The sequence below is a fragment of the Scyliorhinus torazame genome, chromosome 8, assembly GCF_047496885.1.
Source record: "Scyliorhinus torazame isolate Kashiwa2021f chromosome 8, sScyTor2.1, whole genome shotgun sequence".
Lineage (NCBI taxonomy): Eukaryota > Metazoa > Chordata > Chondrichthyes > Carcharhiniformes > Scyliorhinidae > Scyliorhinus > Scyliorhinus torazame.
Window position 1 is genome coordinate 62723714 of NC_092714.1, and position 25362 is coordinate 62749075.

At 44.7% G+C, this 25362-nt stretch overlaps 1 protein-coding gene across 1 annotated transcript in view; it reads right to left on the reverse strand.

The window, feature by feature from the left end:
* Positions 1 to 15215, reverse strand: part of LOC140427892 (uncharacterized) — a 98682-nt gene extending 83467 nt beyond the window's left edge. The window contains exons 1-5 of the mRNA XM_072513722.1: positions 14936 to 15215; positions 13230 to 13286; positions 6313 to 6350; positions 3722 to 3862; positions 611 to 673 (exon numbers count right to left, since the gene is read on the reverse strand). Of these exons, the coding sequence (XP_072369823.1) occupies positions 611 to 673; positions 3722 to 3862; positions 6313 to 6350; positions 13230 to 13286; positions 14936 to 15076 (440 nt within the window). The 5' untranslated portion in view covers positions 15077 to 15215. The remainder of the gene's footprint in view (positions 1 to 610; positions 674 to 3721; positions 3863 to 6312; positions 6351 to 13229; positions 13287 to 14935) is intronic.
* Positions 15216 to 25362: the final 10147 nt, after the last annotated feature.

Consider the following 25362-nt stretch of genomic DNA (forward strand, 5'->3'; position numbering starts at 1 on the left):
ATAGTAGTTAGCAGTCTTAAACCATTTCTGTCATAGGTGACAGCTGTTCATAATAAGGACCTTGTTGGAAAAGGAGATGGTCATTGTAGGATGACAGGTGGTAGTGTGGCAGCAATTGTGGTTAATATTATTAAACCAGAATTATTAGGTTGTTATCATTTACTTCAGTCAATTATATCCTTTCTTGTTCTTCGGGATCTATACTTGTAGATAGAAGCAAAACTGTATTTTTGTTCCTCAGATTATTTTTCCAAGACACTGACCACACTGTTCCTATCACTGGAATTGTCAATTTGTTTTCTTCAGTAAGAGAATGATGTTTAAACTCTGGTCTAGTATGGGTTAACATCTATAGCTTCCAATATTGATCATAAATATTACTTTGTGACAAGCAGATGCTTCCAATGGATTCTCATTCTACATGTACAAAATATTTGGGTCGCAAGGGCATGAGGTGGTTGAAATGGCACTGGTATAGCATCCTATAATAATCACTGATATTTTCAGAGCCATTGAGCTGCTAGATGTCTCTTTTGGTGGGATGGGGGGAGGGCGGGAAGAAGGGGCTTTAAGGAAATAATGAAATGACATTTTACACCTACATACATACTTGTATCCTTCCAAGAAATCAGAGATGCTTTTGAAGTTAAATCCAGGTCTCTCTTCAGTCACACTGCAAATTATATACAAAAATATCACTCTTAGCAAATCAAAACTATTTATACTAAAAACATCATGGCCCAAAGGTTAGACTATGCAACCTGTAAATCTATCACTTTTTACATGAAAGACTGAACACTATAAATATCCATAAGCAAAGATTTCCCTTCATAGTTTCTTTGCACTGTCATACCACCGGCTATTTTCTTCTAAAAACGTATGTGTTCTCTTTGTGAGTGCTGTGTCCATTAAGGAGTATAGAAGGTCACAAGATAATTATTGATGACAAAGGCAGTCAACTTATTTAAAGTTTTCCATCCTGTAAAATCTTCCAGTTTCCCCACTGCAGAATTCAACTGTCTCTTAAATGCTTCCAGGGTACTCACGGAGTGCTCTTTCTGACAATTTATTCAATAATACCAACACAACATTTATCTTTTGCTGTTGTCTCTTTACAATTTCAATTTAAGTAATATTCAAGATTTACTTTTCTATTTCTTTAACTATGATTTCCATATCTCTATAAAAGGTCACCCCAGATACACTCATCCAAGCTGAAAGCCCAAGTCTTTAATATTTATCATGACATTTAGTAATCAGCCTTATGGGTCTTCTCAACACTGTCTCCGGCACTTGAACTTTACCTTTGTGTTTCAGAGGCCAGAATGCACTGTAATATCAAAATAGCCTCAGAATATGGAGTCACTGGCAACAACAGTATTTATTTCTCATTACTAGGAAGATGATGGTGGGTCTCACGAGAGTACAGTATAGCTTAAAAATGATTTCTTCTGATTTCTATACAGCTCGGTTCAACAATTTGTTGGGTCTGCAGATTGCTGTGCTGCTTTGGTTGGACATAGCGGCATGGTAGCACAGTGGTTAGCACTGCTGCTTCACAGCACCAAGGGCCCGGGTTCGATTCCCGGCCTGGGTCACTGTCTGTGCAGAGTCTGCATGTTCTCTCCGTGTCTTGGTGGGTTTCCTCCAGGTGCTCCGGTTTCCTCCCACAAGTTCTGAAAGATTTGCTTGTTAGATGAAGTGGATATTCTGAATACTCCCTCTGTGTACCCGAACACGCATCGGAATGTGGCCAATAGAGGTTTTTCACAGTAACTTCATTGCAGTGTTAATGTAAGCCTACTTGTGACACTAATAAAGATTACTGAATTCTCCATCAGAATCAGGAAAAGAATCGTTTTTGACAGCAAAATCGTGGCAGGCACCGTTTCACGCCAAATCGCACTTCTCCGATATCTCGACAGCGGCGACAATGCGTTCCAGATCGCACGTACAGTAAACAACATTGCATATCATTAGCGGGCCTGACCCGATATTCCCCAGGGGCTGGTTTAGCACAGTGAGTTAAATAGCTGGCTTGCAATGCAGAACAATGCCAGCAGCGCGGGTTCAATTCCCGTACCAGCCTCCCCGAACAGGCGCCGGAATGTGGCGACTAGGGGCTTTTCACAGTAACTTCATTGAAGCCTACTTGTGACAATAAGCGATTATTATTATTATTCTCCGCCTCCGCTGGGGCGAATTCCTGACAGCGAAGTTCACTTATGCTTTTAAAAATCGTGAAACAGATGCCGTAGCTGCTGAGGTAGAGAGAAGGGGTATGGAAAGTGTCCAATATCGCCATAGCTTTCTGATGGTCGTGCCGCTGGTCAGGAGGCTTCTGCCAGGGCCAGGGGAAGTAGCGAGGGGGGCGGGCTGACCAGGAAGTGGGCTGTGGAGTTTTTGAGGGGGGGGGGGGGCATGGAGCACCATTGCCGCGGCTTGCAAGACAGCCATGCAGCTGCGCAGACCGCTGACTGCCCACTGTGAACTTAGTGCCACGGATTGTATGGGTGTCCCTCAGGGTACCTCTGGCCCTAGCGGACCCATCAGCTGTATGGGCACGCTCCAGCGCAACCACTGCCACCTTATCGGCTGGGATGAGAGTGTGTGGACGTGTAATATATATATGCGGTTGCAGCTTGTCAGCCACCTGAGTGTCAATCACCATTTCTCATTGGAATCGATTGTGTTCCACGAGACGCCGGTTCCAGCCCCTCAATGGTCGCTGAATCGGTCCAGGTGCGGCACCAATTTTGTTGTGGAAGTCCTGCCCTGGCGTCAACACTTAGGAACGGAGAATCCCACCAAAGTGTTAGCCTCAGGCATCCACAGAAATTCTGAATAACTAACTAAATTGATGGATGACAGTAATCAGATGAATATAGCTTGTTTGGAATTTCATAAAGATGAGTTTTGTATACAAGATGAGAGGGTTAATGTTCATGAAGTTAAGAGAAAATTAGCTATCTGTTTGAGAGCTGTTTGATAATGTAGGGCAGAAAGAGAAATAAAAAAGCAATATCTGGGTGAGGCAGGAGTGTTTTGTGCTCCCTGCTGTTTACACTAGACATGTTACAGATGTTGAAAGTTGCAATTACATGACTTGCACAAGGGAAATAATATCTTCAAAGGAAGCTAGACAAAATAAGCTGTCTCCTCATACAATAAAGGTGTTGAATGCATCCAACCAGAATTTGAATCAAGAACTTTGTACCAACTAGCTGTGCTGCTCAACATTAGTTCCTGTAATATGCTAGTTTCTGAGTTTTTGAATGGAGTGATTTATCTCAGCAATAACTTTTATTTTGTCTATTGTGATGTCTTAAGCAAAGCAATGAGCACAAGGATCAAAAGGAGACATTATCTGATTTTCAAAGCCCTAATTTTACCAGGTTTATGAACAAGGCATTAAAGGGTTACCTTCTTTGCAAATTATTGTTTAGTTATGATTTATACATTATCAAAATAACTTGCTATTAAATAATTCCAATTTAAACCAGATTGTCAATTGTACATTACAGATTAGTGAATAACCCGAGGAGGAAACTTAATTTACAATTCATTTATTAGAATCGACTGGCCACAGAATCAAAGCAAGAGATCAACATTAATGATTCCACCACTGGTTTTAGATTTTTACGTATATTCAAGCATCTGGAAACAAAAGCATCTATTAAAAACATCTTTGATAAAAACTTACCCAACCCTTCATACCCACCTCAGCTGCAGGACTTCATTCAGAATGCGGTCACTTATTCCCTCTCTTGGTGGTTCAATGTTGCTCTCAGGGACAACAACAGGAATAAATACTGGGTCTTCTGGAATAACTAGGCGTCGCAGCAAGGTAATGTTGGTCATCCTAGAACAAGGACATGACATTTTTCAATTATTACAAAGAACAAAAAGAACGAAGAAAAGTACAGCACGGGAACAGGCCCTATGGCCCTCCAAGCCTGCGCCAACCATGCTGTCCGTCTAAACTAAAATCTTCTACAATTCCGGGGTTTGTATCCCTCTATTCATGTATATGTCAAGATGCCCCTTAAACGGCACTATCGTCCCTGCTTCCACCACCCCCTCTGGCAGCGAGTTCCAGGCATCCACTACCCTCTGTTTAAAAAAAAAAAAACTTGCCTCGTACATCTACTCTAAACCTTGCCCCTCACACTTTAAACCCCTAGTAATTGATCCCTCTACCCTGGGAAAAAGTCTCTGACTATCCACTCTGTCTATGCCCCTCATAATTTTGTAGACCTCTATCAGGTCGCCCCTCAACCTCCTTCGTTCCAGTGAGAAAAAAACAAGTTTCTTCAACCTCTCCTCATAGCTAATGCCCTCCATACCAGGCAACGTCCTGGTAAATCTCTTCTGCACCCTCTCTAAAGCCTCCACATCCTTCTGGTTGTGTGGCGAGCAGAATTGAATACTATACTCCAAGTGTGGCCTAACTAAGGTTCTATACAGCTGCCAACATGACTTGCCAATTTTTATACTCAATGCCCCGGCCAATGAAGGCAAGCATGCCGTAAGCCTTCTTGACTACCTTCTCCACCTGTGTTGCCCCTTTCAGTGACCTATGGACCTGTACACCTAGATCTCTCTGACTTTCAATACTCTTGAGGGTTCTACCATTCACTGTATATTCCCTACCTGTATTAGACCTTCCAAAATGCATTACCTCACATTTGTCCGGATTAAACTCCATCTGCCATCTCTGCGCCCAAGTCTCCAAACAATCTAAAACCTGCTGTATCCTCCGACAGTCCTCATCGCTATCCGCAATTCCACCAACCTTTGTGTCGTCTGCAAACTTACTAATCAGACCAGTTACATTTTCCTCCAAATCATTTATATATACTACGAACAGCAAAGGTCCCAGCACTGATCCCTGTGGAACACCACTAGTCACAGCCCTCCAATTAGAAAAGCACCCTTCCATTGCTACTCTCTGCCTTCTATGACCTAGCCAGTTCTGTATCCATCTTGCCAGCTCCCCTCTGATCCCGTGTGACTCCACCTTTTGTACCAGACTGCCATGAGGGACTTTGTCAAAGGCCTTACTGAAGTCCATATAGACAACATCCACTGCCCTACCTGCATCAATCATCTTTGTGACCTCCTTGAAAAACTCTATAAAGTTAGTGAGACACAACCTCCCCTTCACAAAACCGTGTTGCCTCTCGCTAATATAAATATTGTTCTTCCTTCGCTATCTCTCTCTGCTTCTATCCAACAAACCTAATTCTAAACCAAGATGTTGAGTAGGGGGTTGCTTTCAAAGCATTTTGTTTAACACATTATCATTGTAAAGGTTCAAGTTTCTTACTAGGATTTAGTGCTCCTCCTAACAATCCCAAATTGTTTCACACTAAAGTTGAGAGTGTGAGTGCATTATTAAAACATGGGAGGGAATGGGGTCCAATACTGATTCTTAGTGCACCCCACTCAAAGCAGCTGAATAGACAGTCTCAACCTTAATGCCAAAATATACCACAAGGTCCTTGCACAGCAGGGCTTGAAGAGGCAGGGAGGGAAGTGGGTGTAATACTAACCAGGCTAGTAGAAATGAGATTACTGAATAGTCTAGACTTTGCAACCAGTGACAAATCAGTGCAAAGCTACCTGAAAAGATCTCCCAATCGCTGCGGCATGGATTTCACCATTACTAATGTTAATATGACTCTCTTGCCAACTACAAAGATCTGCAGGGAACGAAAGAGAAAATGCTGGAAAATCTCAGCAAGTCTGGCAGCATCTGTGGGGAGAGAAAAGAGCTAATGTTTCGAGTCCAATGACTCTTTGTCAAAACTAACAGAGAAAGTGGGAAATATTTATACTGGGAGTGAGAATGAAAGATGAGTCATAGCCACAGAAACCCAGGGAAACCGGGTGCAAATGGCCACAGAAACCAAGGGGAAAGAGTGCTAATGGCAGTCCCCAGAGAAGACAAAAGATGTGAAAGGTCAAACAGCAGGGAAACTATCAGAGGATGAACTGTAGGAATGGGGGGAGGGGAGGGGGAAGCAAAGAGGACAATGTGAAGGAAAGGTGGATAAGATTGGGGTGGGGGGGGGGGAATTAAATGTATATTAAGAAAGAAAGAAATGGTAAAAGACAGTTAAAATGAAATGAAAACAAATGGGTCGAGGAAGATCTGCAGGGGCAAGTCCAATAATTGGTAGGTGCCATTTGTTTGCTGGGATAGTTAATTCTGGCCCATTATCATAATGAGTCAATGGTCACCAGTCCATATAATGGACACGTGATGTCATCCATACTGAAGGATCATGACATGTGCAAACACTGTACCTCATGATTAGTGGAACTAAAATCAGCTGTCCAAAGATCTGAAAAATAACCAGAATAATGTATTAAATTAGAGAACTGATAAAGGGAATCATTAAGATTTTATTCAGAATTCCAATATAAAACAAGCACTCTTAGGTGAGACACTATGGATAAGGCGCAATGCAGACACTTGCTTTACAACCCACCATGACAACCACTACACAGTTGTGGACCCACTATTACAGTAATTGTGCTGTGTAAATTCAGCGTGTAAAGAAATAGTAGCAAATTGAATCTTAAAGATGCTATTCATTAACATTCCAACAAATCCTCACCTGAAAGTCATTTAATGCTTGGCAAATGTGGTGGAAAAAATGTTTATTACCTTGTAGTGCTCCCACGGCTATGCTAATACTTTGAGGGAGAAACTATTACTGTAAATCTGCTGACAGTAGATACATTTTTATTGAAGTTGCTTTAAATGTCTTAAAATTCTCTTTTGAAGATAAGAAAACCACATTGCAGATTTTCTACATTACAACTAGATCTGCTGATACTAGTGAGAAACAAAACTGTAACTGGTATATTGTTATTGCAGTCCTCAATAGACTCCCCCCAAAATTGACTGGAAATAAGAAGAATTTAAATAAGCTTGGGTGATCTGGGGTAGTTGTAACAGGTATTACAGGCCTATTTATTGACCCATATTTCTCAAACAGGTTAGTTAAACCTAAGAGCTTAAGATATATTGAAGAAAGCACAGCCAAAACCAAACTAGTCACTTGAGAAAGCAGATAATCCGCAGAGATATTTGTGCATTTTGAATCCTTTTTCGTGGTAGAACTCAATTTAATAGCTTTCGCGCTGTCAGAGAAGGAGCAAGTAACAAGGATCTAGGGATATGGACTGGCTTCTTTTACCTTGACCTGGAGTTGGAATGACAAATACACAAAAAAAAAAAAAAAAAAAAAAAAAAAAAAAAAAAAAAAAAAAAAAAAAAAAAAATCACATTAATTTTTGATTTGCTTTTAGGTTTGGAACATTTGCTCGATCCAATTGCCTGTTCAATTCAATTTAAACTGGGTATTGCTCTCGGAGGAAGAACAGTTGTTTTATTAACCCATATCATAAAAGTAAAGGCAATAAGTAGCATTTAAACATAGCTCTTTGGTCTCTAAATCTGGTTTCAAATGTACTCCAGAGAGTAGACGTGATGGCAATTTCTGTTTGATTGAGATTGTGCATTCAAGTATCCACAATTCAATATTTGTCCTAAACAGAGGCACTAATTCAATCTTTATGTACTTTGCAATTATAAAGGATTCAAAGGGGCAGCACAGTAGCCTTGTGGATAGCACAATTGCTTCACAGCTCCAGGGTCCCAGGTTCGATTCCAGCTTGGGTCACTGTCTGTGCGGAGTCTGCACATCCTCCCAGTGTGTGCGTGGGTTTCCTCCGGGTGCTCCGGTTTCCTCCCACAGTCCAAAGATGTGCAGGTTAGGTGGATTGGCCATGATAAATTGCCCTTAGTGTCCAAAATTGCCCTTAGTGTTGGGTGGGGTTGCTGGGTTATGGGGATAGGGTGGCGGTGTTGACCTTGGGTAGGGTGCTCTTTCCAAGAGCCGGTGCAGACTCGATGGGCCGAATGGCCTCCTTCTGCACTGTAAATTCTAAATTCTATGAAATAAGGAAAATTATGATGGTTTTAGTAAGGTTCCCTTGCATTTAGTCACACATGAGTTTTTTGAAGGATGTAGGTGGGAAATGTTTTATCACCTAGTCCACACTGTCCCCCCCCTCCTCTCAATCCCTCTTCAAAATAGTGGGATAGTAAAGTAATTTTATTGCTTTACATTCCAGCAGGGAGCCTCAGCCACTAAAAGCAGATATCAGAACTTCAGGCATATACTGCACATTATTTTCAAATCATTGATTTAAACAAAGTTCCAATGTGCACTTCCAGTGGAGATGGCCCCTTGCCAGGAGTATGGTCAGAATGGAAAGACACCCCCAGTTACAATTCATAAAACTCCATTTGTTGAGTAGATATAGCTTTTTTTAAGATTTGAGAGATACTGTCAACGTTTAGAGTTTGCAGTTTGTTGAGATACTGGAGGCAATTCCCCGGGGCGGTTAGCCCCAGCCGGGATTCTCATTGGCCTATTGAACCAGGCGTGAGGCCCAAAGCGGGATTGTCGTCTTTACACTTATCTCCAGAGTGCTGAGGGGGGTCCTCAAGGGGAGGTGGGGGTCGGGGATCTTTCCCGGGATGAGAGTCATGTGGCAAGTCTTCCCCCTGTAGAGTTGAAAACTTTAAAACTTTTTCAACATGTCAATTTCAATGATCTGTCAGATGAAATAAAAGTTTTCCCTCTGTAGTCTTCAAACCTTTGATGTCATTCCCAGCATGTCAAGTTCAAAGATCTGTCAGATGAGGGTAAAAGTCTTTCCTTTAATGTGTTGGAAACCTCAAGTTATTTTTTTCACATTCAATTTCATTCCCGTGACTTTTCTAAGCTCCTGCGCTTGCTGAGAAGCCTAAAAGCTTTGAACTGCATTCTTTACATTCAATTTCACAGTCCATTATCTTGGCGTAGATTAAACCACCTACCTTACCGGCGGGACAAGGCGGCGCGGGCGGGTTCTGGGGTCCTGGGGGGGGGGCGCGGGGCGATCTGGCCCCGGGGGGTGTCCCCACGGTGGCCTGGCCCGCGATCGGGGCCCACCGATCAGCGGGCGGGACTGTGCCGTGGGGGTACTCTTTTCCTTCCGCCTTCGCCACAGTCTCCACCATGGCGGAGGCGGAAGAGACTCCCTCCACTGTGCATGCACGGGAATGCCGTCAGCGGCCACTAACGCTCCCGTGCATGCGTCGCCCGGAGATGACATTTCCGCGCCAGCTGGCGGGGCACCAAAGGCCTTTTCCGCCAGCTGGTGGGGCGGAAATTCGTCCGGCGCGGGCCTAGCCCCTTAAGGTTGGGGCTCAGCCCCCCAAGATGCGGAGCATTCCGCACCTTTGGGGCGGCGCAATGCCCGACTGATTTGCGCCAGTCGGCGGACATCGCGCCGATACCGGAGAATTTCGCCCGGGGTTTCCAAACGGGAACCCCACTATGTTACTGTTGGGGCCAGTGACAATGGCAACGGGAAATCCCTCCTGCCTAAAAGCCATTTGGGGTCTCCAAACTGCGGATGATCACCCTTCTCGGTGTCCATGTACATAGATCCCTGAAAGTTGCCACCCAGGTTGAGAGGGTTGTTAAGAAGGCGTACGGTGTGTTAGCTTTTATTGGTAGAGGGATTGAGTTTCGGAGCCATGAGGTCATGTTGCAGCTGTACAAAACTCTGATGCGGCCACATTTGGAGTATTGCGTGCAATTCTGGTCGCCGCATTATAGGAAGGATGTGGAAGCATTGGAAAGGGTGCAGAGGAGATTTACCAGAATGTTGCCTGGTATGGAGGGAAGATCTTATGAGGAAAGGCTGAGGGACTTGAGGCTGTTTTCGTTAGAGAGAAGAAGGTTAAGAGGTGACTTAATTGAGGCATACAAGTGCAGTAGATAATGGGGAGCCAATGGATGTGGTATATCTGGATTTCCAGAAAGCTTTTGACAAGGTGCCACACAAAAGGTTGCTGCATAAAATAAAGATGCATGGCATTGAGGGTAAAGTGGTAGCATGGGTAGAGGATTGGTTAACTAACAGAAAGCAGAGAGTGGGGATAAATGGGTGTTTCTCTGGTTGGCAACCTGTAACTAGTGGGGTCCCTCAAGGATCAGTGTTGGGCCCGCAGTTGTTCACAATTTACACAGACGATTTGGAGTTGGGGACCAAGTGCAATGTGTCAAAGTTTGCAGACGACACTAAGATGAGTGGTAAAGAAAAAAGGGCAGAGGATACCGGAAGTCTGCAGAAGGATTTGGATAGGTTAGGTGAATGGGCTAGGGTCTGGCAGATGGAATTCAATGTTGCCAAGTGTGAGGCTATCCATTTTGGGAGGAATAACAGCAGAATGGATTATTATTTAAACGGTAAGATGTTAAAACATGCTGCTGTGCAGAGGGACATGGGTGTGCTGGTGCACGAGTTGCAAAAAGTTGGTGTGCAGGTGCAACAGTTGATTAAGAAGGCTAATCGAGTTTTGTCTTTCATTGCTAGGGGGATGGAGCTCAAGACTAGTGAGGTTATGCTGCAATTGTATAGGGTGTTGGTGAGGCCGCATCTGGAGTATTGTGTTCAGTTTTGGTCTCCTTACCTGAGAAAGGACATATTGGCACTGGAGGGAGTGCAGAGGAGATTCACTAGGTTGATCCCAGAGTTGAGGGGATTAGATTATGACGAGAGGTTGAGTAGACTGGGACTGTACTCATTGGAGTTTAGAAGGATGCGGGGGGATCTTATTGAGACATATAAAATTATGAAGGGAATAGATAGGATAAATGCGGGCAGGTTGTTTCCACTGGTCGGGGAAAGCAGAACGAGGGGGCATAGCCTCAAAATAAGGGGAGGTAGATTAAGGATGGAGTGTAGGAGGAACTTCTTCACCCAAAGGGTTGTGAATCTCTGGAATTCCTTGCCCAGTGAAGCAGTTGAGGCTCCTTCTTTAAACGTTTTTAAGAAAAAGATAGATGCCTTTCTAAAGAATAAAGGGATTCGGGGATATGGTGTACGGGCCGGAGAGTGGAGCTGAGTCCACAAAGATCAGCCATGATCTCATTAAATGGCGGAGCAGGCTCGAGGGGCCAGATGGCCTACTCCTGTCCCTAGTTCTTATGTTCTTATGTTCTTATGATCAGAGGATTGGATAGGGTGGACAGTGAGAGCCTTTTTCCTCGGATGTTGATGTCTAGCACGAGGGGACATAGCTTTAAATTGAGGGGAGATAGATACAAGACAGATGTCAGAGGTAGGTTCTTTACTCAGAGTAGTAAGGGCGTGGAATGCCCTGCCTGCAACAGTAGTGGACTCGTCAACACGAAGGGTATTCAAATGGTCATTGGATAGACATATGGATGATAATGGAATAGTGTAGATGGGCTTTAGAGTGGTTTCACAGATCGGAGCAACATCGAGGGCCGAAGGGCCTGTACTGCGCTATAATGTTCTATGTTCTATGTAAAAGCCTCTTGATTGACAGGTCCCGGCTATTTCAAGGGGGGGGGGGGATTAGTTTTAGTTTTTATAGCTCTTCATGGTCCATTGACTCTGAAGTTCTTCCTCTTTTGAGCAGGTGCTGTTTCCAACCACAGATTTCCATAAGAGGTCTTTTCTTTGTTCTGAAGTCCTTCCTAGAAAACAGGTGCTGTTGCTAACTGCAGTTTTCTTTTCTGCTAGGGTTTTCTCTGTTCTGAAGTCCACCTTAGAAAGACCAGCTGCTCTGCTGAGTGCTCCCCATGGCAGTTGGACCACAGCTGGAACACTTTTGAGAAATTCTGGGTACGAGGCTGGCCTTTAAGAGAGTGCAATGTAGATTTACCAGAGTCATATCTGGAGCTGTAGGAGTGCATAACTAGGGTTGTATTCCCTAGAATGTTGAAGGTTAAGGAGTGATTTGATCGAAGTTCAAGAGATTATGTGGAAACAGGTAGATGGACAGAAACTGCTTCCACTGGCTAGGGAGTCTAGAACTGGGGGACATTGTTTGAACATTGGCAGGTTGAGGACGAGTGAAATTTGGGAACACTTCTACACGCAAAAGGATGGTAGGAGCTTAGGATTCCCTTCCTTAAAAGGAAATCTGAGAGTGATGAGATTTTTGTTATCCATATATAATACAGGATATGGGTCAATGACAGGCATATGAAGATAGGTCACATCAACCATGATTTCAACAAATGGCAGGACAAGCTCAAGGAGATACCTGTTCCTATGCTCTGGGGCAATACTGCCCAAACTTGTCAAAAGCCAAAGTCAGAATTAGTACAGGATATGGATCAGTGACCGGCATATGGAATTAGCTAACAGGTCAGCCATGACCTCAACAAATGGCAGGACAAGCTCAAGAAGATACCTGTTCCTATGCTCTGGGACAATCCTGCTTAAACTCGTCATAAGCCAAAGTCAGAATTCTTAAACTCATCAGTCTGACTTAGTAGAAAACCTATATTTATAAATGATAGAAGTTAGAAACACAAGCCAGGATAAACTTTAAAGTTTCAAATTCTTAAATGCCCCTCAGACCATGCCACCGTTGACCAATTTTAACTCTACAATGGACATACTGAATGTATTTGTTACTCTTTAAAGATAAAGGAAATCTGATACAATGGACAGAAAAAATTACAACCATTTTTATAACACATTCTTTGCAGCATCATTTGCACAGAATATATGACCGGTGTTGTTAAATGCGATTGAAAAAGAGAAATGTTTAAACAAATCTTTCAATGTGATGTATTTATTTAAACAACAGCTTTTTATACATCAAAGTGGCAACTTCCAATTTCTTCTTGCTTTAAGATGCCATCCTCTGGTGCAAATGTTTGGGAAGTAAGGTTTGGGAAGTGACCTACTCCAAAACCCTCTACTTCAGGCTATAGAAGGTGGGCAAAGGTAGTGCAGAGTGCTTTTCTATACGCTTCCTTAAGGAAATGCATCACTACTGTGGTTGTTACCAAGCACTGTGTGTGGAGAATGGGAAGACTTCTGTAACTAGGTGCATCAGTGCAATGTGCAACTCTTATAGCCTCACCCGCCAGCCCCTTGTTTAAAGTTACCCACAGTTGGACAATGCACGTTTGTCTGTTGCTATATTGAAGACATTATTCTCATTATTGCACTATAAATTCAAAGAAATAAAATTACAAATGAAAGGATAAACATTAAAATCAATAATTCTTTCAGCAACAAATATTGCTGGTTCTGTAATGATCACACTAGCAGAAAAATAAAACTTCTTGCTCCTTCAGGTCAATTGCATTAAATATATATTCACTTACCGTATTTGATAGATGTGCGGTCACGTTCAATGAAAGACCAGAGAGACGCATTGCTGGCTGAGAGAAAGTACAGAACAATGACCCATTAATAGTTTCCTAAGTTTATTTATTTTTTCCATTTAATTCTCAAGATATGATTAAGCAGCCCAGATAATAATCAATGAGTGACATTTGGATCAAAACCAGTAATATTCAGCAAAAATCTAATTCTAATCAATTACATCTATGAAAAAACAAGTTTCCTGGCTCTCTGTGTATCTGGGTTTTGAGTTAGTCTGTTCATCGTATTGGATTTTTATTAGAGTTAATATAACTAAATTAACTATCTGATCACCCATTTTTGTTGGTTTCTTGCATCTGGCACAAATCCATTTGGCAATCAGTTGGGGCAAGTACATTTTCCTTGTAGTATTATTACCATATAGCTTGTCAATTGGCAAGCGACTTGTTTTGCGCCATATGGAAGCCAGGATTTTACGGCCCTGCCGTGATGTGTCTCCTCCTGGCAGATGCAGTGAGTCATTTAAATCTCTATTCATTTAGTTGGAACCCTAATATCCTGCTGGGTGGGAGGGGCTGTAAAATCCTGGCCTTATGTCTTTCCTGTTGCAACTGATTCTATTCCCACCTGTAATAACAAAGAGATTTAAATATAGTGGGGGGGGGGGGGGGGGGGAAAGCAAACCCTTGGTGTGCAAAAATAGGGAAAGGCCATAAAGAGGCCAACAAAATTCTTGGTATAAACGTGCACATGGACCTTAGTTTGCAGTTGTAGTGGTTTAGGGCACCCTATTTTCGGAGAGATATAAAAGCAATGGAAAAGTTGCAGCATAAATTCACTGCAGCACAGCTAGCAATGGAGGGTCAGTTGTGAAAAGAGAGGTGACACGTTAGAACTTCTCCACTGGAGCAAAGGAGGTTTAATAGCCATTCAGAGAGGCCTTCGAGACACTTGAAGGGCTATCTTCCACACAGACCATTATTCCAATGATAAATTCCTGGGTAGGTAAGGTAAAATCTGATTACTGTCAGATTCTAACCTACGAAAGGAGGATTCTTCTTTGCTTTTAGTGGATTCAACAAAGTAACCAGGACTTCACACGTGTTGTGCGATGATGTTTCATTCAGTATGTGAACATGTCACTGATGTGCTGTGTAAAGTCTTCCAAGGCTAGACTTTCAGAACCAGATCTAAATCAGAAGAGCAACTTGAGCCATATTCAAGAATGGGAATGGGTATGAAACCTTAATGGCCAGTTTAAAAGACGAATCACACATTGAGCTAAATACTGTACATTATTATCTGACCCACTTTTGAGGTTGGCAATTAAGATTTCACACCCAATTTCCAGAGCCCTGCGTAATGGTGAACTTGGCTCAAATTACTTCTCTTATCGAATTTGAGTTTGAAGCCTCACTCAAGTCTCATCATTTATGGGCAAGTCACAGGAAATGAAAATCTAATCTGCTTTTTGTATTCTTATCTTTATTATGGCTTCGTGTCCTTGCGCTGGGAGGAGCGGTTGACACTTGAGCAAGTCCTCTAAAGGGAACTGAACGCGGAAAAGGTATTTGGAGGCTGGTTGGATAATTAGAGAGGGGCACACACACACACACAAGCAGATAAATAATGAAGTACAAGTAGAAAAATCTAAACGGAGAAAAATGCAAAAAAGTTAAAGGGAGCATTGGCCTGACACACTTACAATGTCCGTGAAGCCATACCGGAGCGAGCCATCCGCTGTCCCCTTCTCCCGGACCTCCGGCTTTGTCCAACCCCCGCTACCGCGGTGAAATAAGCCAAAATATAAGACGAGCACCAGGAGTACCAGCCAAATCAGCTCCATGACTGCCCACGATAAACAAATTGTACAGACGGTGCTCCGTGTCCAGCCTCACCAAGAAGTTCCCAAGTTCTGATATATCCGCAGCCCCAAACTGACCTAACGCACCCCTCAGCTCCAGAGAGCCGACTGCTCCACCCCGGGTTTTTCCGCTTGTGTAGATTTGCAGCATCTGTCATTAAAGGGGCAGGTCACTCATTCTCATTTCGCCGACTAAATATCAACACACGAAAAGCAGGGGAGAGAGCGAGGAATGTGCACAAAGTAAGCTTAACATAAGTTTCTTTTTCTGTTAACGTTTTAGGTTTAATTAGTTGTGACCCTGTCATAGGGGTTACCTTCTGAAGGGTGTCTAGGGATGGCAATAAATGCTGGCCTAGCCAGCGACGCCCACACCCCGCAATGAGTAATAAAGAAAGGTTTGGCTGGTGACGCTCGGGAAACCCCAAGGGTTTTAGTGAAAACGTTGGAAGGCACAAGAAGGAAAGGGTGACCCAACCAAGATGGCCCACCCAGGCCAAAGCACCAAATAATCCTAATCACATTTATTCACCTCCCCATTCACAAATCATTTCTCAGCTATCCAATTTAATCATATGATTTCAGTCAAAGTCACAAATCTTAGAAGAAAATTCACCTTAAAACAATGTGCGAAAAAGTTTCTCTTGCGTCCTACAAGAATCTATCAATGGCCTCCTCCTATTTCTCACATTCATGCTGTCCCTCAGCAATATCACACAACCCCGTATTGGGGAACCATGGATGATGGGTGGAATTGTGAGACTAGCTAAGATGAAAAAGGAAGCATACATAAGATCTGGGCGACTTAAAACTGATGAAGCTTTGGAGGAATATTGGGAAAGTAGGACAAATCTCAAACATGCAATAAAGAGGGCTAAAAGGGGTCATGAATTATCTTTGGCTAACAGGGTTAAGGAAAATCCCAAAGCCTTTTATTCGTATATAAGGAGCGAGAGTAACTAGGGAAAGGATAGTTTCCCTAGTTTGGCCCACTCAAAGACAAAAGAGGGAATTTATGCGTGGAGTCAGAGGAAATGGGTGAGATTCTTAATGAGTACTTTGCATCGGTATTCACCAAGGAGAGGGACATGACGGATGTTGAGGCTAGGGATGGATGTTTAAATACTCTAGGTCAAGTCAGCATAAGGAAGGGGGAAATTTTGGGTATTCTAAAAGGCATTAAGGTGCGGTCCGGATGGGATCTATCCCAGGTTACTGAGGGAAGCGAGGGACAAAATAGCTGGGGCCTTAACAAATATCTTTGCAGCATCCTTGAGCACGAGTGAGGTCCCGGAGGACTGGAGAATTGCTAATGTTGTCCCTTTGTTTCCAGGGAATTATAGACCTGTGAGCTTGATGACAGTGGTAGGCAAACTGTTGCAGAAGATACTGAGGGATAGGATCTATTCACATTTGGAAGAAAATAGACTTATCAGTGATAGGCAGCATGGTTTTGTGCAGGGAAGGTCATGTCTTACAAACCTAATAGAATTCTTTGAGGATGTGACAAAGTTAATTGATGAGGGAAGGGCTGTAAATGTCATATACATGGACTTCAGTAAGGCGTTTGATAAAGTTTCCCATGGCAGGTTGATGGAAAAAGTGAAGTCGTATGGGGTTCAGGGTGTACTAACTAGATGGATAAAGAACTGGCTGGGCAACAGAGATGGAGAGTAGTGGTGGAAGGGAGTGTCTCAAAATGGAGAAAGGTGACTAGTGGTGTTCCACAGGGAGCCGTGCTCGGACCACTGTTGTTTGTGATATACATAAATGATCTGGACGAAGGTATAGGTGGTCTGATTAGCAAGTTTGCAAATGATACTAAGATTGGTGGAGTTGCAGATAGCGAGGAGGACTGTCAGAGAATATAGCAAAATATAGATAGATTGGAGAGTTGGGCAGAGAAATGGCAGATGGAATTCAATCCAGGCAAATGCGAGGTGATGCATTTTGGAAGACCTAATTCAAGAGCGGACTATACGGTCAATGGAAGAGTCCTGGGGAAAATTGATGTACAGAGAGATCTGGGAGTTCAGGTCCATTGTACCCTGAAGGTGGCAACGCAGGTCGATAGAGTGGTCAAGAAAGCATACAGCATGCTTGCCTTCATCGGACGGGGTATTGAGTACAAGAGTCGGCAGGTCATGTTACAGTTGTATAGGACTTTGGTTAGGCCACATTTGGAATACTGCGTGCAGTTCTGGTCGCCACAATACCAGAAGGATATGAATGCTTTAGAGAGGGTGCAGAGGAGGTTCACCAGGATGTTGCCTGGTATGGAGGGTGCTAGCTATGAAGAAAGGTTGAGTAGATCAGGATTGTTTTCGTTGGAAAGACGGAGGTTGAGGGGGGACCTGATTGAGGTCTACAAAATTATGAGAGGTATGGACAGGGTGGATAGCAAGAAGCTTTTTCCAAGAGTGGGGGTGTCAATTACAAGGGGTCACGATTTCAAGGTGAGAGGGGGAAAGTTTAAGGGAGATGTGCATGGAAAGTTTTTTACGCAGAGGGTGGTGGGTGCCTGGAACGCTTTGCCAGCAGAGGTGGTAGAGGCGGGCACGATAGCATCATTTAAGATGCACCTAGACAGATTCATGAATGGGCGGGGAACAGAGGGAAGTAGATCCTTGGAAAATAGAAGACCGGTTTAGATAAAGGACCTGGATCGGCGCAGGCTGGGAGGGCCGAAGGGCCTGTTCCTGTGCTGTAATTTTCTTTGTTCTTTGTTCGTATGGTGGGATTCTGTCATCCTGAAGCTAAGTGTTGACGCCACACGGCCTCAGGAAAAGCACGGCACTGGAGCGGTTCACGCTGCTCCAGCTGCTGTTTCCAGCGTCAACTGGGTGCCGTGGGATCCGCGCATGCGCAGTGGCACCAGCGCCAACGTGCGCAAGCACAGTGGCTTTTTTCAACGCGCCGGCCCCGACGCAACATGGCGCAGGACTACAGGGGCCAACGCGGAAGAAAGGAGGGCCCCAGCCAGAGAGGCCGGCCCACCGATTGGTGGTCCCCGATCGCGGGCCAGGCCACATTGGAGGCCCCTCCCTTATGGTCGGACCCCCCCACCCCCACCCCCACATGCCAAGTTCCACGCCGAGCAGGTGTGGGCGGCGCCAGCAGGACTCGGCGTTTTTACGACGGCCGCTCGGCTCATCCTGGGCTGAGAATTGGCGGGCCGGCCACGTAGTGTGGCCCCTGACCGGTGCCGCGCCAACCACGCCGGCACCAATGGTGCCGATTCTCCGCCCTGCGGAGAATCGCGTGCCGGCGTCAGGGATTCTCCGGTCCGGCCCCGGGCTGAGAAAATCCCGCCCACAATGTCCGCTTCCATATGTACGCTGAAAACATGCAGCTCTACCTCACCACTATCTCGTAACTCCTCCATCGTCCTTCAATGGCCACATTGCTTCTTCTACATCAATTTCTGGATGAGCAGAAATTTCTTCCAACTGAGAACGCTGAAGCCATTGTCTTTGCCCCCCACCCACCCATCTCAATTCCTGATGCTACCCTTCTCCAAATTCCTGACACTACCCTTCTCCTGTCTGAGACGGAACCAGACTGAATGCAACCATGGTATCATATTCTTTTAAATGCGTTTCTGACCACAGCTTCACACCACCACCAAGGCCACCCACTTCCAATTCCATACCATAGACTGATGTGGTTAGCAGTAGTGGTTAGCACTGTTGCCTCACAGCGCCAGCGATCTAGGTTTGATTCCGGCCTGGGGTGACTGTGGAGTTGGCACGTTCTCTCCGTGTCTGTGTGGGTTTCCTCTGGGTGCTCCGGTTTCCTCTCAAAGTCCATAGGTGTAGGTTAGGTGGATTGGCCATTCTAAATTGCCCCTAAGTATACAAAGGTTAAATGGGGTTACACGTATTGGGGGTTTATGGGCATATTGGAAGAATTTGGCGGGTTCTTGGTATATAAATTGAATATGAGGAAGAGGAAGGTTTATCGATTCAAGTGAGGGGGCAGGAGAAGAGGCTCCGGGAGTTGCTGTTTAGAGTGGTTGGGGGGGGCTTTCGATATCTGGGTATTTTGGTGGCGCGGGGGTGGGAGCAGTTGTACAAGCTGAATCTGGCTCGGTTGATGGAACAGATGAAGGGGGATTTTAGGAGGTGGGATGTGCTCCCGTTGTCGCTGGCGTGACGGGTGCAGTCGGTGAAGATGACGGTTCTCCCAAGTTCTTGTTTGTGTTCCAGAATCTCCCGATCTTTATACCTAAGGCTTTTTTTAGGAGGGTGAGTGCGCTGATTTCGGGTTTGTTTGGGTGGGTAAAGCCCGGATGAAGAAGTTGCTGCTGGAGCGGAGTCGGTGGAGGGGGTTAGCCCTTCCAAATTTAATGGACTACTGTTGGGCGGCGAATATAGCCATGGTGAGGAAGTGGGTAGTGGGAGAGGAGTCGGTATGGGAGCGGATGGAAGCAGCCTCTTGTAAAAACTCGGGGTTGGGAGCATTGTTGATGGCGCCTTTACCATTCTCGTCATACAGGTACTCCACTAGCCCGATAGTGGTGGCGGCCCTGAGGATGTGGAGACAGTGGCGGCAGCGCTGAGGCTGAAGGGGGCCTCGATTTTGTCACCGATCTGTGGGAATCATCGTTTTTTTCCCACAGGGGCTGGACGGGAGGAGGGATTCGGTGGTGGTAACAGGCGGGGATTGTGCGGTTTGCGGATCTATTCATTGGGGGGCAGCTTCTCGAGCTTGGAGTGGCTGGTTCCCCAACCTGAGGAAACATCTTATCTACATCGATCCTATTTATCCCTTTAAGTATTTTGCAGGTTTCAATAAGATCACCTCTCATTCTTCAAAACTCAGACAGAATACATACCAAATTCGCCCAATCTCTCTTCATAAAACAGTTCTGCCATTCCTGAAACAAATCTGGTGAAACTTTGTTACACTCCCTCTACGGCAATAATACTCTTCCTGAGGCTCCTGTACTCAAACCCTCTTGTGCTAAAGGCCAACAAACCATTATCCTTCCCAATAGCCTGCTGCACCTGTATGTTGGCCTTCAGTGACTTATTGACAAGGACCCCGAAGTCCCTTTGTACATCTACACTTCTTGATCTCTTACCATTTAAGAAATGCTCGTGCATCTGTTCCTCCTGCCAAAGTGGATAACCTCACATTTTTCCACATTATAATCCACCTGCCATGTTCTTGTCCACTCACTAAGTCTGTCCAAATCCTCCTGTAGCCACTTTACATTTTCCTCACAATGCACATTCCCATCAAACTTTCTGTCATCTGCGAACTAGGAAATATTATATTTGGCCTCCATATTCAAATCATTGATATATATATTGTGAACAACTGGGACACAAGTACTGATCCCTGTAGTACCCCACTAGTTCCAGCCTGCCAATGCGAGAATGACCCTTTTATTCCTCCTCTCTGTTTTCTGGCTGTTTACCAATCCTTAACCCATACCTTTATATTACCTCTTACCCCATGTGCTTCAGTTTTGCTAACTAATCTCCTGTGGGGGATTTTATTAAAAACCTTCTGAAAATTCAAGTATACTACATCCACCCACTCCCTTTGATCAATTCTGTAAGTAACATCCTCAAAAAATCTAACAGGTTTGACAAACATGGTTTCCCACTCATAAATTCATGTTGAATACACCCTGTCAGACCATTATTATACAAGTGTCCATTTATCACATCCTTCATAATAGATTCTAGCATTTTCCCTACCACTGATGTAAGGCTAACAGGTCTGTAGTTCTCTATTTTTTCTCTCCCTTCGTTCTTACATTGTGGGGCGACATTTGCTACCTTCCAATCTGCAGCAACTATTCCAGAATATGTAGAATTTTGAAAGATGATCACCAATGCATCCACTATCTCCGTAGCAACCTCCTTCAACATTCTGGGATCTAGGTCATCAGGACCTGGGGACTTAACAACCGTCATTCCCGTTATTTACTAATACAAATTTCCTTCAATTTCTCATTCCCCCTAGCCCTTGGATCTCTAATTCTGGGAGATTTGTTGTATCTTCCACAGCAAAGGCAGACACAAAGTAATGATTTAGCATCTCTGTCATTTCTCTATTTCCCTATTATAAATTCTCCTGACTCTGCCTGTAATGGACTCACATTTGTCTTTGCCAAATGTTTCCTTTTTATGTACGTATAGAAGCTTTCAGTCTCTTTTATGCTTTTTGCTAGTTTACATTCATACTCAATTCTCCTTTCCTTTATCAGTGTCTTGGTCCTCCTTTACTTTATTCTAAAATCCTCCAATATTCAGGTCTACTGCGATTTCTGGAAACTTTATAGACCTTTTCTTTTAATCTTATACAATCTTTAACTTGCTTTGTTAGCCATGGCTGACCGACTTTTCTTTTGGGGGTTTTGTGCCTTAAATGAATGTATAATTGCTGTAAACTATGCCATAATTCTTTAAAGACTGCCCATTGCCTATGGACTGTCATACCTTTTCATGTATTTTCCCAATCCACCTCAGCCATTTTACCCTTCATAATTTCCTTCTTTCAAATTTAATACCCTGGCTTCAGGTTGAACTACCTCACTTTCAAACATAATGCATTCTATCATATTATGGTCAAATATCCCCAAATTTTCTTCGACAGCAAGATTACTAATCAAGCCCTTTTCATTATATAATACTTGATCTAAAATAGCTCATTCTCTACATACTGCTCTAGAAAACCAACCCTAACACTGTCCAGAAATTTGTCCTACACAGCATTAGTATTCATCAGGTATACGCAGTCTACATGCAGATTGAAGTCACCACAATTTCTGTAGTACCCATACTACATTGTTCTCTCATCTCCTAATTGATACTATTCTCCACACTACCACTACTGTTTGGTGGCTGCTAAACAACTCTTACCAATGTTTAGTAATAAAATAAAAACAGAAAATGCTGGAAAAACTCATCAGTTCTAGCAGCATCTATGACAAGAGGAAATGAGTTAACGTTTCGAGTCCATATGACTCTTCTTCAGACTCAACAAATGTTTGTTGCCCCTTGCTGTTTCTTAGATCCAGCCGAACAAATTCCACATTTTGTTCTTCCGATGCGAGATCCTCCCTTACTAATGTACTGACCCCACCCCTTATTGTCGGCGCAACACCATCTCCTTCTCCTTTTTTCTGTCCTCCCGAAATGTTGATTATCCTTGAATATTCAGTTCCCTGCCTTGGTTACCCTGCAGCCACATTTCTGTAATGGCAATTAAATCATATCTATTTACCTCTATTTATGACTTTAAATCATCTACTTTATTATGAAAGCTGTGTGCATTCAGGTAGAGTGCCTGTAACTTAGTCTTTTTGATATTATTCCACATTCTAGGTTTAGTTGATGCTCAATTTCATTTTGCCTGCCTTCTAATTTCACGACCCACTTTTCTACTTCCCAACTTAAAATAAATTTTCTCTACTGAAAGAGAGTATTTATGCTGACTGAAGAATCTAAAACACAGGGGATCAGTCTCATGGTAGGGGCCAATCATTTAAGACTTAAGGTGAGGAAATATTTCTTCACTCAGAGGGTTGTGAATATTTGGAATTGTCTACCCCAGATGGCTGTAGATGTTTTATCTTTGAATATATTTAAGGCTTGGATAGATTTTTGACCTCTCGGAGAATTAAGGAATGTAGGGAGTGGCCGGAAAAGTAAAGCTGAAGCCCTGGATCAGCCATGATTGTGTTGAATGACAGGCAGGTTCTACAGGCCATATGGTCTACTCCTGCTCCTATCTCTTGCTTTCCTGTATTCTTAACTTTAGATCTGTTAAACTTCTCTAGAACTCCCCCCACAGCATCAAGTAATACCTTATGTTCACCAACAGCATAGACTGAAGCAGTTTGTGCCCAAATGCAGCAAGACCTGGACAATATTCAGGCTCGGGCAGCACGGTAGCACAGTAGTTAGCATAGTTGCTTCACAGCGCCAGGGTGCCAGGTTTGATTCCCAGCTTGGGTCACTATCTGTGCAGAGTCTGCACATTCTCCCGTGTCTGTGTGGATTTCCTCCGGGTGCTCCGGTTTCCTCCCACTAGTCCCAAAAGACGCGCTATTAGGTGAAATGGACATTCTGAATTCTCTCCCTGTACCCGAACAGGCGCCGGATTTGTGGCAACTAGGTGCTTTTTACTGTAACTTCATTGTAGTGCTAATGTAAGCCTACTTGTGACAATAAAGAAACATTTAAAAATGAATTAAGATAAGTGGTGAGTAACATTTGCTCCACAACAAGTGAGAATCCATGCATCTCTCTTTGACACTCAATGTCTTACCATCGCTGAAACCACCACTATCAACATCCTGGGCGTTACCATTGACCAGAAACTGAAACCAATCATAAACATAATGTAGCTACAAGAGCAGGTCAGAGGCTTGGAATTCCGCAGCGAATAACTCACCTCCTTACTCCCCAAGGCCTGTCCACCATCTACAAGGCCCAAGTCAGGAGTGTGTCAGAATGCTCTCCAATTGCCCAGATGAGTGCAGCTCCAACAACTGAAGAAGCTCATCACCACCCAGGAAAAAGCAGTCCATTTGATTGGCACCCCATCCACCACTTTTAAGATTCAACCCCTCCACCAACACGCACATTAGCAGCAATGTAAGTTATCTACAAGATGTACTTCAGCAACTTACCAAGGCTCTTGCAACAGTACTTTTCAAACCTGCAACCTCTACCATCTAGAAGGAGAAGGGCAGCAGATGTTTGGGAACACCACACCTGCAAGTTCCCTTACAAGCCACACACCATCCATATGTCGCTGTTCCTTTATTGTTGCTGGGTCAAAATCCTAGAACTCCCTTTCCAACAGCACTGTTGGTGTACCTACACCACATTGACTGCAAAGGCAATTAGGGATGGGCAAAATGCTGGCCTTGACAGAAACACACATATCCCTTGAAATAATTTTAAAAGTATACTTTTAACATAAACAGCTGGCAATACAAATTTAAAAAAAACATATTGGGCGCAGTTTACTGGCCTCGTCGCACCAGACCTGGTGACGTGCCAAGGCCATTGAATCTCGCAAGACGTCTCTTGCAAGATTCATGATGCTCAACACATCTCGTGAGCTTCAATGAAATGGATTTATTTAAATATGTCTGCACCGTATTGTCCAAGGGGCTGGGAAATAAGGGCCCTACCTGGGAGACCTCACCAGGGCACTGTTTAGTCCTGGTCCACACAAAAAAGAACCAGGTGTAATGGCACTTGGGGAGGGGGGGGATCTTTTAGGCCGTTGGAGACCCCTGGGTAGTCGGGTTCTAGGCAGATTGGTACCCTGGAACTTACATTGGCGCCTGTGCACCTTAGCACTGTCAGCCTGGCATATTGGCACTGCCACCTGGGCACCCTGGTAATGCTACCTTGGCGCTGCCAATGTACCAGGCTGGCAATGCCGAAGTGCCTGGATGCCAGATTGCCTATGCCAGGGGTTGGGTCCAGGGATGCCTTTCCCTTAAGAGGTGGGGTGAGAGGGGTCGAGGACCCTGTAAGAGATGAGTTGAGTGCAGTGGGGGGGGATCCGGAGGCCACGGTGGAGTAGTTGAGGGGGGGGTCAAAAGATCGGAGCTCGCCAGTACGGGAAATTATATGAGTGCGGCCTCGGTGGCGCATTCCTCGCGAAGGCCAAAAAAAACTGAAAAATGCCGTTAAATAGCAACGTTTTTGTGGGGCACCGAGAAACACCCCCCTAAATGCGTCCGAAACGGGACTCTGTTTTTGTCCCGTTAAATCGAATATAAATACTATGGGCGGGATTCTCCGAACCCCCACCGGGTGTGAATCCCGCTCCGCCGCTCCGATGCCGGCTGCTGTATTCTCCGGCGCCGGTTTTCGGGTGGGGACGGGGATCACGCCACGCCAGTCGGGGGCCGTTGACAGCAGCCCCCCCCCGACAATTCTCCGGGCCCCGATGGGCTGAGCGGCCGTCGGTTTCTGGTTAGTCTCACCGGCGTGGATTGGACGTGGTCCCACACGGCGGGTCCTGGCAGGTAAGTTGGCTGGTGCAGTCCTCCGGGGGGGGGGGGGGGGGGATCCGACCCAGGGGCTCCCCCCCACGATGGCCTGGCCCACGATCGCGGCCCACCGATCAGCGGGCGGGCATGTGCCGTGGGGGCACTTCTTCCTTCTGCGCCGGCCCCTGTTGGGCTCCGCCATGGCCGGCGCGGAGAAAACACCCCCCTACGCATGCGGCAGAATATGCCGGCCAGTGTGCGCATGCGCTGAACCACGCTTGCGGTTCCGCGC